Source organism: Corvus brachyrhynchos, unplaced genomic scaffold, assembly GCF_000691975.1.
Source record: "Corvus brachyrhynchos isolate BGI_N302 unplaced genomic scaffold, ASM69197v1 scaffold92, whole genome shotgun sequence".
In the NCBI taxonomy this organism is placed as follows: Eukaryota; Metazoa; Chordata; class Aves; order Passeriformes; family Corvidae; genus Corvus; species Corvus brachyrhynchos.
The window spans coordinates 566,974-583,926 of NW_008236973.1; the positions used below are offsets into that span (position 1 = coordinate 566,974).

The 16,953-nt window shown below is 37.4% G+C and overlaps 1 protein-coding gene across 5 annotated transcripts; it reads left to right on the top strand.

The window, feature by feature from the left end:
* ERCC5 (ERCC excision repair 5, endonuclease) lies at positions 1-15,055 on the top strand. Of its 5 annotated transcripts, none has more exons than XM_017728514.1 (16): positions 1-60; positions 211-328; positions 947-1,122; positions 1,627-1,742; positions 1,840-1,932; positions 2,749-2,809; positions 3,732-3,875; positions 4,733-4,940; positions 5,202-6,350; positions 6,729-6,961; positions 7,332-7,451; positions 8,936-9,149; positions 10,969-11,113; positions 11,934-12,134; positions 12,992-13,076; positions 14,389-14,943. In XM_017728514.1, exons 2-16 carry the CDS (start codon positions 241-243, stop codon positions 14,941-14,943), a joined length of 3,588 nt encoding a protein of 1,195 aa, XP_017584003.1. In that variant the 5' UTR covers positions 1-60; positions 211-240. The 5 variants fall into 5 exon arrangements, with proteins under 5 accessions (XP_017584003.1, XP_017584004.1, XP_008627538.1 ...); XM_017728515.1 differs by having other exon boundaries at positions 228-328; XM_008629316.2 differs by having other exon boundaries at positions 7-328; positions 14,389-15,055.
* The last annotated feature ends 1,898 nt before the right edge of the window (positions 15,056-16,953 follow it).

The following is a 16,953-nucleotide window of genomic DNA, read 5'->3' on the forward strand; positions in this document are numbered from 1 at the left end:
TGGGGTCTCCTTTCCGCGTCCCTTCCGCGTCCCTGCGCCAGGATCTGCTCCCCGCCGCAGGTCCGGGACCGTGACCCCCGCCTGTTCCTGCCCCTGGCCCTGCCCCTGGCTATCCCAGCCCGAGCAGCTGCCTCGTTATTTCTGTTTGAATTAATGAAGCAGTCGCGGGCCGTGTAGTCTTTGGGCTATTCCTTCTTTTGTGCCTCATAGGTTTTCTCTCAAAGCAGCTAAGAAAGGACAATGGGAGTTCAAGGACTTTGGAAGCTGCTCGAATGCACCGGGAGACCCATAAACCCAGAAACACTGGAAGGGAAAATTCTTGCTGTTGGTATCCTTTAAAAGTAAAGCTGGGGAACCGAAGTTGCAAGGGAGATTATTTTAACTATTTCCCTTATTTAAAAGTGATTATCTTTTTATTATTTTTATTACCTTTAAATTGCCAACGTTCTGGTAAGCGGGCGTTTTACTTCATAATATGTGAAATACTAAGCTCTTTTATTTTCATCTTTTAAAAAATAAGACTTTTTTTAACAGGTTCATTATATAAGCGTTGGACTATAGAATTTTGCACTTTATAAATAAATGTGCTGCTCTCAGTAGGACTACAAGATGAAAAAGTTTTATACTTAACACATCAGCTTTCCTATCCTGTATTCTTGGTTAAATTCTGGAAAGACGTGTAAGGAAGTTACCCTTCATTTACCTGTAAAAATAACTGGGGAGGTATTTGCTGCACTTTTGCTTCCACTGCTTTTTGTGCAGGGAAATAGGGGCAATGATTTGTTCTTTTTCTAAGTTCATAGCTATTTCGGTAATCTCGGTTTTGATAAGACAAGCCCGGAGCCGTGGGCAAAAGCCACTCAGTCAAATCTGTGCACTTTATAGGAAATCCCAATGTGGTATATGTGTAAGAGAACACATTTTTTCCTCTCAGTGGTTCTTTAAGATATCAGTATTTGGTTGAACCAAGCAATAAAGGGAGCCAGAGATCGTAGCGGTATTTCTGTACGGAATGCTCACCTCCTCACTCTGTTCCATCGACTCTGCAAGTTACTGTTTTTCCGGATTCGACCTGTCTTTGTTTTTGATGGAGAAGCACCTCTTCTGAAGAGACAAACCTTGGTAAGTACCTTTTTGAGTCACTGCAATACAAAAGAGGATGTAGGTCTGCTGATAGTAAGTAGCCATTTTCAATGTCCTTCCTGTTGTTCTGCTTATGCTTCTGAGCTGTGGGGATGGAGGATTGAAGTCCACTGCTGCGGAGGTGTCCTTTGCAGTTCCAGCCTGGGTTAGCTCTTGGAAGATGCAGCAGCTCTCTTTTGATACAGGCAGGTTTGATTTGCATAGGAGCCAAGTTGCAGAGAAATAGATGATGATGCAAGCCTGGCTTGTGCTCCGGAATGGACCTGAACTCAGCTCTGCAGACGCTTGTACCCAGAAGCTGAAAGCTATTCCTGAGTCCCACAGAGGAAACAGACATAGAAGTTCTGAAGGCTCTGTCCCCCTTGGTGTAGGATGAGTTAGGAGTAGCTCCTAGGCTCAGCACACAGAATTTTAACAGGGATTCACTGGATGTGCATCTTCAGCATCCAGCAAAATATTGTTGGTGTAATCTTATTTTCATAGGCTAAGCGAAGACAAAGAAAGGAAATTGCCATCAATGATTCCAGGAAAACTACAGAGAAACTCTTAAAAACACTTTTGAAGAGACACGTTATCAAAACTGCTGTTACAGGCAAAAGGCAAGAATAAAAATTATTTTTCCTGTGTTTATAAGTGATAGTAAGTCTTTTTGATGTTGTTAACTGCTGTTTTGTTTTTTTCTTTTTTTTCCCTAAGCAATGAAGCTTTTCCCAGTATTACACAAGTTCGAAGAGAAGGAATTGATGATATGTATGTATTGCCTGCTTTAGAGAATGAAGAGAAGAGCAGGTAGGTAGAATTAAGAAAAATAGATTAAATGGCTTTTAATAAACTCGGATAAAAGTATAAACCATATTTTTTGATGCAGATGAAAGGCCTTTGACCTATGAGACACTGTAATATATATATAAAGTATATTTCTTTAATTTATATTTTATTTCAGTTTCTTTTTGGATACAGAAGCCTTCTAGTTATTTATGGGAAAGTAACAGAAGAGGCTTTCAGCCCACAGATTAAATTTCTACACTGGATTCATGTATAAGGATGAAAGTTCTACCTCAGTCTCTGTGGCCATGTCCATACAACTAAATGGGACTGACTGATTGTTCAAGCTTGGGTGGCTGCTGCCTGTGTGGCAGCTTGATTCTGTTTTGTGTTGACATGTTCAGCAGAGGCAGGCTTTGTCTGTACTTGTCACACCTGTGACATCTTCTTAAATAACACCCAGTGAGAATGTGAAGCTGCCCTGTGGGTCACTCTTTGCGCATCTGTGCTTTTATAAACTTCAAATGCTGACCAATTAAGAATTGTGTCATAATCTAAACAGCAGCAGTTGTCCCAATCGAGTTTTAAGTGACATAAGTTTGCCTTCTTACTCTCTGTTCAGATCTTTTTGACCTGTGCATGTATTTGTATGTGTGTTTGTGTGTGTGTGTGTATATATATATGTGTATATATATATATATATATATATAAATGTATTTGATGATGTGAATTTTTGTACTTAACCAGCAAAGGGATGACTAATGTCTTTTTGCTTAAAATAGAAACTCTATTTCCCTGGGTGAATATCTGCACCTTTTGTTTTCTCTTTGTGTTTTTTAGCTCAGAGGAGGAGGAAGAAAAAGAATGGCAAATGAGAATGAGCCAAAAAATGATGTTGCAAGTATGTGCAACCTAGTTGCCTTGTTACTGTGAGCTATCTTCTCATTCATATGCTATGCTTAAAAGACAAACAAAGCGCTTAAAAAATCCAGTTGTTTGGAGATATAGGTCTTACTATAGCATTACTTACAAGCAAACAAGTACTCTAAGAGTTCCTATTAATGAGGAAATATAAATGTAATTTCTCCACTGGAATACAGCAGAATAGAAAATTCTTCTGGTACTCTTTTTTTTTTTTTTCTTTTTACTACTTCCTCTGAACATGTGGAGAAGACATTGGTTTTTGTAACAATGCAGGTGAAATGCATGCATTTGTGCACATGTGTATGCAAGTAAAAGACAGCATATTAAACAAAATTCCTGTGCTTCTCCAGGTATGAACTGATGTTGAAGAACGTCAGTACTTTAGTTTTCACAGATAAATTCTGTATTTGCTTCTGATGTGCTGATCTGATAGGAAGAGGAGAAGAGAAATATATAACCTAAGAAGAAGACGTAATAAGTAATAAAATTATCTCTGCTTTCATCAATAGAAAAAAAAAAAAAAACCCAGAAAAAATTCTTGGAAAGACTGTTTATCTTTGAAGTTGTTCTCATTCAGGAGAACCTCTTAGAAGGATAAAATCAGAGTAGCTGAGGCTGTATGACCTGCTTCTGTGATTTATGCTAAGTATCTTTTTGTAAAAAGAATAAAACCAAGTTTCTCTGTATATTGTACATCAGTAATGAGCTATTTAACATTATTTTATTACATAGTAGTTACTTTTTTTTTTCTTGTTTTCCTCACTATATGGGAAGCAGCAACAAAGTTCTTTTGGTTTTTTTTTTTGTCTTGTTTGGAATGATACTCTAAATATTGTAGTATTTTTGTTGTGCTGTGCAACAATACATAAAATATGTATTGTTGTTTTCTATTTTTATAGGAACAGTTATGTGAAAATCCTTATTCTATAGATATTGAATCAGAAGATTTCCACAAACTGCCTCCAGAAATAAAACATGAGATCTTGACTGACATTAAAGAACTTACGAAGCGAAGAAGAACATTGTTTGAAGCAATGCCAGAGGTAATACTTAAAACAGCTTTCAAGACATCAGAATGGAGCTGTTGCCATTAATGCAGATGAAGAAAGAGTACTACATCTGGAAAGCTTTACGCCCTGGACTGTTTAATAAAAGATGTTACCTTCAGGAGAAAAAAACCCCAATGAGATAATGACTCTTAACAGCCTTATCTCTTGATTTGCACTAAAATTAGCAGAGCTAATTCCATTTGGCAAAAATGTTAAAAATCATGCTGTGTTTCATGCCTCATCAGCATGATGCCCAAGGTTGCAGAACATGCTACTGGTGTGGATGAACCAGACAGAATGAACACGGCTTCGATTCCAAACCCTGAGGTTGTTAGAGGAGCTGGGAGCTGGGAAAAGGCTTTTGTAACTTAGGCAGATGTGTTAAGCTGTTCAGAGAGAAGTGGGGAATCCTATAGTGCCACTTCTAAGTGAGATCTTGAAAGTCCAATATATATCAGATCAAATGATGGCTTGTGTCCAAGTGTAAGCTAAGAATCATCATTTTAAAGTGATCCACGTAAGGATTCTCTTTTAATTGCCTTTTTTTTAAGGTGGGGGTGAGGTCTGATAACCAGCTAAGTTTTATTGGTCACAAAATCGAGGTCTCCTGTTTAGCCAGCACTCAGAGCTACGGGTACCTTTTAGAATTGTTGTGTGTTGCCAGTGTAGTATTGCTGTTACTTTGGAGTGCAGCAGCCAGTGAAAGACAAATGTTAGCTGTTTAAAGGAACTCTTCAAACAATTCCCACACTCTTCCAGAGCGTGGGAATTCAACTTGCTTAAAAGGGGTGTTTTATTTCAATTGACTTGTTTGTTTTGTTTTGTTTTTTGTTTTGTTTTGTTTTTTTGAGGACTCCAATGACTTTTCCCAGTACCAGCTTAGGGGTTTGCTTAAAAAAAGCAACCTCAATCGGTGCATAGAAAATGTACAAAAAGAAATGAATCAACAGCACTCGGGTGAAATCCAAACACAATATGAAAATGAAGGTGGTTTTGTGAAAGAAGTGGAATCAAGAAGGGTGGTCTCTGAAGAGACTTCTCACTATATTCTGATAAAGGGTATGTCAGGTCTTAATTTTGTAAAACCTGTTGTTTGGAGTGTACACTCAGCAACTGGTAGTTTTAAGAAAAACCTCAATATTGTTTGTTGGTGCATGTAGCCAGTACTTTGTATGAAATGTGCATTACTGTTATACATCATTAACTGTGATCTGTAAATCTACAGAAAAGTGGTTTATTAATCTTTATATAGTGATGTTCATTATGTAAAATGGAATGTTGTTTTAAAGGAGTATTTTTCAACACAAAACTTTCTTTCAGGTATTCAAGCAAAAGAAGCTATGAGTAGAGACTTGGAAACTACTGCAGGACCCTCATCAAAAATGCATGAATTGACTAAATTAAATAAAATCAGTGAATCTCCTGCTAATGCAAAGCTGGCTGCATCTGACAAGATGCAGACAGAGAAAGATGACAGTGTGGTGGCAGCGCCCCCCTCTCCTCGGACTTTGCTTGCTATCCAGGCAGCTATGGTAGAAAGCAGCTCAGAAGAAGAACTTGATGCAGGGCAATTGAACATGGACCAATTTGTATCAGAGGAAGGCAGTGTGTCCCCAAGAACACTGCGGGCAATTCAGCAAGCTCTGAGTGAAGATGATAAAAGGGAGGAAGTTTTTACTGCTACAACTGATGGAGTGCTGTCAGAAAGACCAGAAGTGAAGGATTTTCTGCTTAGTAGCTCAGATGAGGAAGAGCAGACTGCTGAAGTTAAAGAGGGAAAAAACATTCCTACAGCTACAATTCATTCATCAATCCAAGTGACTATGCAAGATGCTGAATTTAAACAGAAGAGTCAGGAGTTGGAAAAACGTCATGTTACACCCAAAGACACTGGTATATCCAGAGATGAAAATTATTCTGCTATTGAAAATACTAGAAAAGGCAAAGAACTTATAGACAAAGAAGAAAATGATTCAGAAAATCATATTGCACCCAAGGACACCAGTATGTCTATAGCTGAAACTTATATTGACAATACTATAAAAGACACAGAAGATGCAGACAAGGAAGAAAATGGTTCTGAGAATCATATTTCACCAAAGGATACCAGTGTGTCCAGAACTGAAAATTGTTCTTACATTGACAATACTAGAAAAGGCAATGAAGACTTAGACAAATTAAAGAATGGTTCCAAAATGGACTTAAAGTCTCCGGGAGATAAGGATATGAATTTGAGTGTGCAGAAGCCAAGCTGTTCCCCTGTGCAAACTGGTATAGAGGCTTTGATTCATGCTGAAACAACAGAGCTTTCTAAAAATGAGGAAAACTTGAAAATGTCTGAAAATACACAGGAAGTAATTTCCCAAACAGCGGAAAATGTATATGGGAATATTAGTTTATTTCCAGGAGCAAGGGATCATGAGGAGGAAAGAGAAGGGATGTCACAGTCCGAAGACAGTGATTCTGGTGGTATGTGCTTTTTAATTGTGTAAAAAGATGAGAAAATAGGACCATATTGTATTTGTAGTCATTTGAATGTAACCTTTTCTCCTTGTAAGAAATGCTCTAAAATACATTTACTCCCAGATATGTAGGAGGCAGGAAGAAAAGCTGAGCTATGTTTTTTCCCTTGGTGTCACATGTTATTATTGAAACCTGATTATAGAATATGGAGAGTCAGGAAAGCATGTTGTGTACATTGACCTTAACAGGTGTATTAACATAAACATTAAGTCAGCCACTTGGTTTATGTAATTTCACAATCCTTATTTTTATGTACTGCATATAGAAGAAAAAAGTCACTGCCCAAGTTAAAAATGTGTACAAATCTCTATTTTCCTTTGATAGGAAGCTTTATTGAAGTGGATGCTGAAATCAGTAATGAGGCTGAATTTCCTACTAAATATGGTGAAAAACTGGGTGATGAAACGGCACTTCCAGAAGTGGAGACAGACAGACCTGATGTTGTCACACAGGACTTGCTGAAGGAGTCTGATGAAGTGCAGTTGGGAAACATTCAGAATGTTGAAAGAGAAGCTGATGGTAAAGATGCAGTGGATGAGTGGCAAGACATCAGTTTGGTAACTCCTTGTTTCTTGTTTTGAGCTTGTAATGGAGTGCTTTGTCTCCAACTAGTTGTTAAGGAAAACTATTGGGCAGCTGCTTACTGTTTCATTTCTTTCTCACATATGTATCTAATTGTATGGGAACTGATCTTTCTTTAAAGATCTCTCTCGCTAAAATCAAAGGAAAATTTCAAGGTTTTAGCGCATTGATGACTAGAGCCATCTCTAGTCTTAGAATTTGCTCCATTAGAGAAGCTAACAACTTCCTAGTATGAATTAATGGAACATATACTACTAGAATAACTGTAGTTGGAGACTTAGTGTTTTACTTTACTAAGTATACCTGAATTATTGAAATAATAAAAATCTTGGTTTATATTTTCAGGAAGAACTAGAAGAATTAGAAAAGGACCTTTCTGCTGAGCAGAATACGCTTCAGTCTCAAAAACAGCAGCAGGAACGTGTTGCTGCTTCTGTAACAGGACAGATGTTCTTGGAAAGCCAGGTAGTATTTGTTGAGTCATTTTGATTTGTTTGCTTCCTCCACCCCAGTCATTTACTCAAAAGCTTAGTTATAAGGCACCTTTTCTTCCTCTTAAGAGCTTGTTTTCTTCAGTTTGCTTGATTTAAAATACTGAAAGAGTAGAGGTAATCTTCAAGTCCAATAATTTTAAGTAAGTGTTATAACATTATAAAATAATAATGTAGTTATGGATAAGTCAGTGTATCTTTTAAGCACCAATTTTGAAGCTTGGGCCAATTTGATCTTTGCCTGTTTTTGTGAAAGGTGCAAAATGAACAAAAAATATTAGGAAGCTATATTCAGCAGCAAATAATTGATGCAGTTTGTGTGTTAGGTAAACTGATTTCTCCTAGGGATTAAAAGGTAAAAAATTACAAGAAGTCTGTATAGTTTTATGCCCTGAGTAAGCAATTAGAAGGACTCTTACCAGTAATGCCTGAATAAGCCTCTTAGTTTTGTGTCAGTGTTTCAAGGTTTAATACAATGTGTTTGGGTTAACATACCCAAAATATAGTAGACTAGTGATAGTGTCTGTGATGTAATAAACTTATACTAACAAATTAATTCTGAGAACTATGTAAATGCTTTTATTTTTTTTTTCCTAATGGGACAGTTTAGGTAGTTTTAAAATGATATTTTAATCTTGGTTAAATATTTGCACATGCTTGTTTCTCCAGGTGATTTTTTTAAAGGCCAGTAGATTGCTGTTGCAATATTACATGCCATATAATTGTAGGCACACCATTATAATTGTCTTTTGATCTTGTGCTTTTATTCTTAATTACAGTAAAAATTTAAAGTCTTGAGACTGATTCTGTCAAGCCTCAAAAGCCGTCTGAGTGAAGAATGTAATCCAGGCTTGTGTAACTAGCACAAGTCTGTAAACCTAGTGCATGTGGGATATTTAACTGGGGTTATGTAATGTATCCCATAAAAGCAAAAATGCATCAAAATAGAGGCATATCAAAACACTGTCCAAGGAATGATTAGTCTTCCCAGTTTCCTGCTTGATATGAGTGTTTCTCATATGCTTTTGTACTACTTTCTTAGATAAAGTGATGACCAAATCCTTTTTTAAACGTGAATATTTTTATTTTACTTTTTTTATTTAATCTGCATCTTTCTTTCATGGAGCCCACATAATTGTAATGCATGGAGTTTTCTCCTTGCTGTGGAAAACAATACTTAAGTATGCTTGTGTAATTAAGATGGCAGATTCTCAAACTGTGTGGTAAAAGTGTCCTTAAGTGGTGCTTGACTTATGTGGCACTGTCTGCCTGAGAGGAGTTGAGTGGGGATTCCCCCTTGACTTAACTGAGCTTGGCACTTTTTACCGGAAGTTTAATATTTGTTGTCAAATATTAAATAACTCCCAAGTGTGAGTCTAGCAGTTTTGAGTCAAGCAGAAGTATATTAGAAGTTAATTCTTTAGATGAATTATTAACTGTTTTCCTTCCATCCTACAGGAGCTCCTCCGTCTGTTTGGCATTCCATATATTGAAGCTCCGATGGAGGCAGAGGCACAGTGTGCCATACTGGACCTTACTGATCAGACCTCTGGGACAATCACTGATGACAGTGATGTTTGGTTGTTTGGTGCACGACATGTTTATAAAAATTTCTTCAGTCAGAACAAATATGTAGAATATTATCAATATGTTGACTTTCAGAACCAGCTAGGTAAGCCTGAGGTATTGATTTGTTAAACACATTCTTTAATAAGACAGCTCCATCATCTGTCTCTTTGAAATTGTATTCTCTACAGAATTTTGTGTCTGTTATTACAATGTCTGTTCTTTGGAGAGTCTCTGAAGCCATTCAGTTAGGTTGCTGTTTTATTGCCAGATGGCTCCCCTGAATCTGCAGACACCTGCATTTAATATACTGAGTTAGTGTGATGATCATCAAAGCTGGAGATATGAACTATTATACCAGTTTCTGGGTAAATGTTAGCATGACTTTTCTTATGTGGTGGGAAAATTATATTCTGGTGTCATCAGATTCTTAGTCTTCTGGAGATGGAAGTTAGTTTTGGACGTACTGAGATGTAATATATTAAAAGAGGATTTGGAATATGTGTAAAACATTTTTCATATAGTTGACACTGACAGATTTTTTTCTTCCTTCAGATTACTCTTGAACTAGTGTAATCAAATTGTTGCCAATTTTGTTGAACTACTAAGCTTCTGTGTCACATAGAGTATTAGGCAAAATATGAGCTAATTTATACTTGTTATTATGTCTTGAGCAGAACTCTCTTAAAATCAGTTTTTACATTTTCAATTTGAGGGGCTATAGACTTGGAAATAGTATTTTAATGTCTTTAGCATGAAAAATTTCATAACATTTTTATGTGGCGAAAAATGTAGCTTTGGTTTCTTCCAGAAAATTGAATGAAATATTTTTCCCCTACTTAATTATGCTACTGTAGCTTAATTGGAAAGGATTGCTGTAAAAGCATGTCTGTGATTTTTAACTGGTTTTAATGTGATAAGCCAAATCTTTTATTTGTTTATTGGGAGAAAATAGTCATCGTCAGTCTTTACATCACATTGCTCTGCAGTTTTGTGCTTCTCCTTCTTTCCCATGCACTGCAGAAATTCTTCTATCTGGACAGCTGATGGATATCATGACTAGTGTGATGGTGGTCTTGCTTTGTGTTAGACTCACATCCCTCCTTTGCTGTGTCGAATTTAAAAAAAAAAATTTTTCAAATTTAAACTCTTGAATCTGACTAAAAATCAATCTGGTTGCCCCAGACCTTATAGCCTATCAAATAGAAGTGGTCTGCTGAGTTCTTCCTTCTTTAGGGCTGTTTCACAGGCTCTTCTCTACTAATAGTACCAGCACAGAGCAAAAGGCTCCCAGTTGGGAAACACTTCTAGGAAGCAGAGGCATTGATATTATGGACTAGAATTCAACCAGAATGTTCTTATTTGATTCTGGCATTACTGAATTCAGGTCAGCATTAGATGAGAACAGGACAGTAACTGGATTAAATAAATGTAAAAAAAAAAAATCTCTTAACAACCCCGAATTTTGAAATTACAGAATCACAGAATTATTCAGATTGGAAAAGACCTCTGAGATCATCAAGTCCAATGTTTGTCTGATCACCACCTTGTCAGCTAGACCATGGCACTGAGTGCCACATCTGGTTGTTTCTTGAACACTTCCAGGGATGGTGACTCTTAACACCTCAATGCACAGTCCATTCTAATGTATAACAACCATTTCCATTGAAAAATTCCTCCTGATGTCCAATGAAACATTTTCATTTTGGCAAGATGTATTTGCCAAGGTAGCACAATTACTGGTACTTGAGCTAGCAGGGGCATATTGATACTGCTCCAGAATATAATTTAGCAAATTCTGATATTGAATTAAATATAATTTTACAGAGTTAATGCCTTTGTGTTCCTCTCAGTTTTTGCCTTTCAGATAATATTTTTCAATTTGTAAGATAATAGATGCTGGATTGACACACTTTCTTTTTCAGGGTTAGATAGAAGCAAGCTAATTAATTTGGCGTACTTGCTTGGAAGTGACTACACTGAGGGCATCCCAAATGTTGGCTTTGTAACAGCGATGGAGATTTTGAATGAATTTCCTGGGCATGGCTTGGAACCTCTCTTAAAATTCGCGTATGTTTTGTCATGTTTTGCTTTTTTCTATCTCCATATTGTGATTATTAGTGAATATGCTTCTCTGATGCTTAAGCATGCAGTAAAACGTATGACCATCATTGAGTATCATTAATGGGACTAAGTAGCTCTAAAATATGACTCCATTGTATCACTATTTGGAATGACAGGCAGGTAAGGTGACAAGTTGATATATCAATCACAGTAAGACAAATGAAGACAGCAGAACAGCTGTAAAATTGTGCATCTGTCTCAGAGTTCATTGGAGACTTGGATCCATAGTGGAGCAGAGGTTCACTCTCCCTGGCTTGCTGAGAGGTTGCTGTAGCTTGCTCATAGAGAAAGGGGACTTGAGTGAGGAATGGATGACCTGGAAAGCGACAGGCAGGTAAGGGTGTGGGCAAGAACAAGATTTGAAGAGGGCCAAGGCAGCTGTAGTGGCAATGGCAAGGATGGTTAGAAGTCTTTTTTTTCCCCTTTCTTTTCCTTGCATACCAAAAAACCTCCAAAAATGATAATTGTGTGTGGAAGAACCTCTGCAAGTGAGGCTGAAGTAGGGGCCTTCTGTTTAGCAGCTTATGGGGAATCCAGGTGATGTTTGCTACTGTGGCTTACAATGGCTGTATTTAGTGTGTGTGTTTTGTCTTTTCTACTTTCAAGATTATTTTTCCCTATGGCCATCTTTCATTGGGAAATTTTGTACTTCATCTCTTGTAGTAAGTGAAGTACGGAGACTAAGGCTATTGAAATTAGCATGGTGGCTCTTGATATTTCCGATTTTATTTTATGAGGCCAATTAATAATTTTCTCTGTTTTTCAGTGAGTGGTGGAATGAGGCTCAGAAGAATAAGAAACTGAGGCCTAATCCACGTGATACCAAGGTCAAGAAGAAGCTGCGAGAGCTAGAGCTTTATTCAGGTTTCCCAAATCCAGCAGTGGCAGAAGCATACCTGAAGCCTGTGGTAGATGAGTCAAGGGGTTCGTTCACTTGGGGAAAGCCCGATGTAGAGCAGATCAGGGAATATCCTTTTACTTGTTAGGTAAAAGTACTCAAAGTTCATAAGGAGTCAGTAATGGAGGGTCAAGTTCTTAACATCTCTTTGCTGTAAGGGGTCCCAAGCCCTGTCTGCATGTGCTCCCCTAAAATGATAGCAGCTCTGGAATGGAAGGGAATGCAGCTATGCGTGTGTGGCACTCAGGGCTGCTCTGCCCTCCTGAGAGAGTGGGCGGCCTCACTTTGCATGCATGGAGAACCTTGTAGCTGAACTGACTAGTTTGTTGTGATATTTCTGTAACTGCCCTGTGCCTGTTTCTCAGCTTAGAGTGGGATTGTTTGCACACTCCCTATGCATGTTTGCCATTTCTCACAAGTAAGTGTTAAAGCCTAGACAGAAATGGTGTTTCAGTCTGCACTTTATCCCTACTTATTCCTTGCATTTCTTCCAATAATGTCTGCTTTTTGCTTCTGTTGCAGTCTGAGCTGCAGCTGACTGTTGAAAAGTAGATGGCAATGAATGCAGAGCTAAGTGTTTTAAACAGTAAATGAAACTTCCAGTGGGTGCAAATATAAAAATAAGGTTTGTTTATAGGCAATACCATTTAGCCAAAAAAAGTTCTATCTTCACTGAGACATACTTTTAGAAATGTTGATATTTCTAAAATATCAAAAGAGAAAAAGTTCTGCAACTAATGGAGATGTAGTAGCGTGATTGTGATATGTTGTTTTAACTGAGAGTCTTTAGACTGATTTTGAAGTAGAAAAAGCTTTGTAGTGGAGCAACTTTCTTCCAGACATTGTTTATGTAAGGGATTTTTCATTTTATGTGTTTACAAAATACCAGTAATAGCCATTTCATAAAGTTCCTTAACTTCCTGCACATTCTGCAAGGATCACTTTGGCTGGACTAGGACAAAGATAGATGGAATCCTTTTGCCTGTGATGAAACAGCTGAACTTGCAGCAGGTAAAGTAAAAACCTACCTGTAGTTTAAGGGTAACAGGAAAATTGCGAGAGAAGTGTTTTAAAAAGAACAGCAAGGCTTTGAAGTAAAATCTTTCTCAGAAGCTGGGCTTTGGTTTTTAATCTTTTTATGTATTTGTTTTTTTAAAAGTCACTAAGCTTGCTTCTCTAGAATTCATTTCTGTATGATTTGAGTGTGCTGTGAGGTATTCTGCATAATTTCAATTGTTGGTTTCAAGTTTTCTTACCTATCAAGCACCTATCTCAAGTCCAGGCTGCTGTTTGTTCTGGACATAGTGGAAGCTACAGGTACCTCAAGCAAATTCAGTACTTCTAGAAGACTGTGCTGTCTCTAAAAAATATTTATAAAAGTGCCCCTGAAATCTTGGTGAAGTGATACTGCCCATTTCATGCTGTACACATCCTTCGAGGAGGAGTGCAGACTGAACTGTTGAGCCCATTAATAATGTTACTCTAATTTCCAAATAAATGTTCTGTCAACTTTCATTACACTTGAAAGTGAATAGTGATGCCTGCTGTGATATCAAAGTCGGTTGTAAAGTTGGTCCCCACTATCAGATTCTTTTCTCCTTTTGCCATACAAAAGATAGATACCTTGTCTAAACCAGTGTTCTAGGTTCTCTGTATCGCTAAAAGGAGCAAAAGCCCTGTCATTAAATACATATACTTTCAGGTTGACTGGAATATCCTTTGGAAGTGTCTGTCTTTCTTAGACAATTTTAGGGATAAGGTAGACAAGTGGCTTAGCCTATACAAAAAGCCTAGCTGTGGCTGAATAGCAGAAATCCACGTGGTGTGACGACTACTGCTTCTGCTCTTCAGTCTTTATCCTGTAGCAGCATGTGGTGCAATGAACTTGAGTCAAAAGCCTGCCTGTTCTTGCACTTGCAGGCACAAATGGGAAGTGCACTTAGAGCATTTACTTAGTAAACATTCTGCTTTAACAGCTGGAAGCTAAGGATGTGTTTGTAAGGACATACTTAAGGGCACTACAGAGATTCTCTGTATTAGGGTTGACAATAGCAACATATGTCTAATCACCAGCAGCACAATATTTATGAAATCTCTCTCGAGTTTGCTAATTATTAATTTCTGTAAAGGTTCTTGTTGCCTAATTTATTATAAAGTATGAATATTGCTATAATGATGCATCTTACTGTTCACATTTATGTGCATATGTATTAATTTCATTAGTCCTTTGTCCTGCTTCAGTTTTGGATGCTTTATAGCATAGCTTACAACTGAATTCCCATCACAAAAATATCCAAATGTGTTTTTGTTTTATTTTTGATAGACTCAGCTTCGAATTGATTCATTCTTCAGACTAGAACAGCATGAAAAACAAGCTATTAAAAGTCAGAGACTGCGCAGAGCTGTGACTTGTCTGAAGAGAAAGGAAAAAGAAGCAGATGATGAAATTCAGGAAACAGCCACTGCTGTTACAGAGGTGGAACTTACACAGCCTGGGAAAAGGAAAGGGGAAGGTACCGCAGGTGGTGCAAATCAAGCTGTGGCAACAAAAGTACAGAGTGGAAAGAGAAGAAAACATTCAGATTCCAGAAAAGAATTTTTGTATGGAGGTGGTTTTGTTGGAAATTTGCATCTTTCAGAAACTTCTAGTGACTCCTCAGTGGAGGAATCCAAGGGCAGAGATTTAGGCAAGAGCAAAAGGAGGAAAAACATGTCTGCAACAGAGACAGGAGACCTCAAAGAGAAAAAGGGGTGCAGTAGCTCAAGTGGTGAGGATGAAGACCTGGGAAATGTAGTCATGGTGACTGCCAAACCTGTGTTTGAAGGCAGAAAAAAGAGATTGCGGAGCAAGAGAGGAATAAGAAATAAAATGTCCTAAAGAAAAAAAAATTAAAAAAGAGAAACTGTGTGTGATTTTTCTGACTTGAGCTTTGTAAATATTCTAATGAATTATTTATAAAATGTAATAAATTATCCCTATTTTTAATGCATTTTGTCACACATTTTCTGTCCAGAACTTAAATAGAAGTAATTCTAAACAATGAAAACACTATTTTTAGCACATTTACTCAGAAAGACCGAGATTGCACTTGATAGAAGTTTCCAGGCTTCAGATTTTTAAATTGAGCCAAAGCATGTTGTCCGTTTATTTGCATTCTAATTGACTTGATAGAGCTGTTAAAATCACCTGCAATCTGTTCCTTCCCTAAATTCAAATTTAAATGAAATTCTGAAACTTAATTGGGTTATTTCTAGGTGGTGTGAGAAGTAAAATAAGTTCAGTTTTTTACTTTTCTTCTTTCCTTCTGAGGAAAGAAGACTAAGCCTGTTTCGAAATTTTTGTGACCAAAGTAATGTTTTTTTATTGAAGAGAGATGATGCAAACTCTCAAAAAATCTCAAGGAAAAACATACAGTACAGTAAGTCCTTCTATAATCTGATGTTCAGCAATTGTTTGTGTTCTGCATGTAAAACACGTTTCTAGATTTGGAGTTACATGACTGTGTCCAAAGACATTTGTTTACAGAGGTGATGTTCAGAGGTATCTCCTGGTTGCAGCAGTCACATTGGATTAATTTGCGAGTGACAGTGTGAAGCTCAGACTTCTCACACGCCTCACTTCTCTGAATATCGAATTTATTTCTGGCTCCTGTGGTTTAAGGAGGAAAAGCATGTAATTCTACCTGTCTTACTTGTGTTTGTACATTACATTTTAGTTCTTCATGCCTTTTTTTTTCCTTCTCATTTGATATTTCTGCTGCATTTCTCATTGTTTCATTATTTGAAAAACAAGTCCATACATTAAATTTTTGTGTGAGACCTTATCCTCCCTCTAATGGGTGCATGGCTGAGGTGAACTGGATGGGATTTGGCCCTTACAATTGCAGGGAGTCTAATATTTCATGTACAGATGATACTGGGTGAAAATCATCCCTTTTGATACTACTCTTCTAAAAGATTATAACATTTTAAGCAAATTCTCAATCTGTCCAACCAGTTTACAGCACTATTTTGTAAATCACTTGTTAACATTACTGAATTTTACTTTAAAAGTGTGTATCAGGTCCTGGTGAGTTGTTTATAAATGTAGATGAGCTCCCTTTAATTTCTTCTGCTGACTATGGTACAGAGACCCTCATGTCTCTGTAGGGCTTGTTTAGTATTTTTGCACAATAATTTATTATTTTTTGGTCACACCCAGAAACCCCAGTTGAGGTTGAAGTCTAATTTTTCTAAAAAATGCTTAAAGTCAGAGATGGCTCCTGTCGTGAATTGATTACAGTCTAAAAAAGAGAAGTCTTAGATACCTGTATTTGTTCCCACGACAGTGTTTGCGATCTCTTGAACAAATGGACATCTTGGGTATGGAGAAGGGTGTTGGGGAAGATGAAACAGGAAAGCCTTATAAATATGATTGCCTGACAAAAGATTTTGGGAATATGAAAACTACAGGCAACATCGAAATGAAAGCCACTTTTGAAATACCAAGTCTTAGTTACTGAACAACTGGAAAACAATGGTATGGCCGACTGAAGGTAATCCCCTCTTGTTGGAACAATACCCTCTGCTTGCAGACAGGTCCAAGGGTCAGAGCAGACCCTACTAGCTCAGCAGAAGGGGTCCAAAGAGTAGTTTTTAGAAGTTAAGATGTAACACTCTATGGTAATATAAGAACTCTTATAGGCTGTATGTAAATGCTATAGGATTTGTATCTTGTATTAGATTGGTTAGTGACAATTAGAATATTCAGTACAGAAGATGATTTATTGTATTGTAACCAGGACTTCAGGGATTCCTTACTAACACTTCCACTCCTGCTCTCACTTCCATTCCTTACTACTTCTTCCACTCTTGCTCTTACACTCTCTCTCTCTCTCTCTCTCACCCG

Coding starts and splice junctions, on each gene's coding strand:
- ERCC5 (XM_017728514.1), top strand. CDS start 241: ATGGGAGTTCAAGGACTTTGGAAGCTGCTCGAATGCACCGGGAGACCC. Junction 1,743..1,839: donor ACTGCTGTTACAGGCAAAAG/GCAAGAATAAAA, acceptor TTTTTCCCTAAG/CAATGAAGCTTTTCCCAGTA. Junction 1,933..2,748: donor GAGAATGAAGAGAAGAGCAG/GTAGGTAGAATT, acceptor TGTGTTTTTTAG/CTCAGAGGAGGAGGAAGAAA.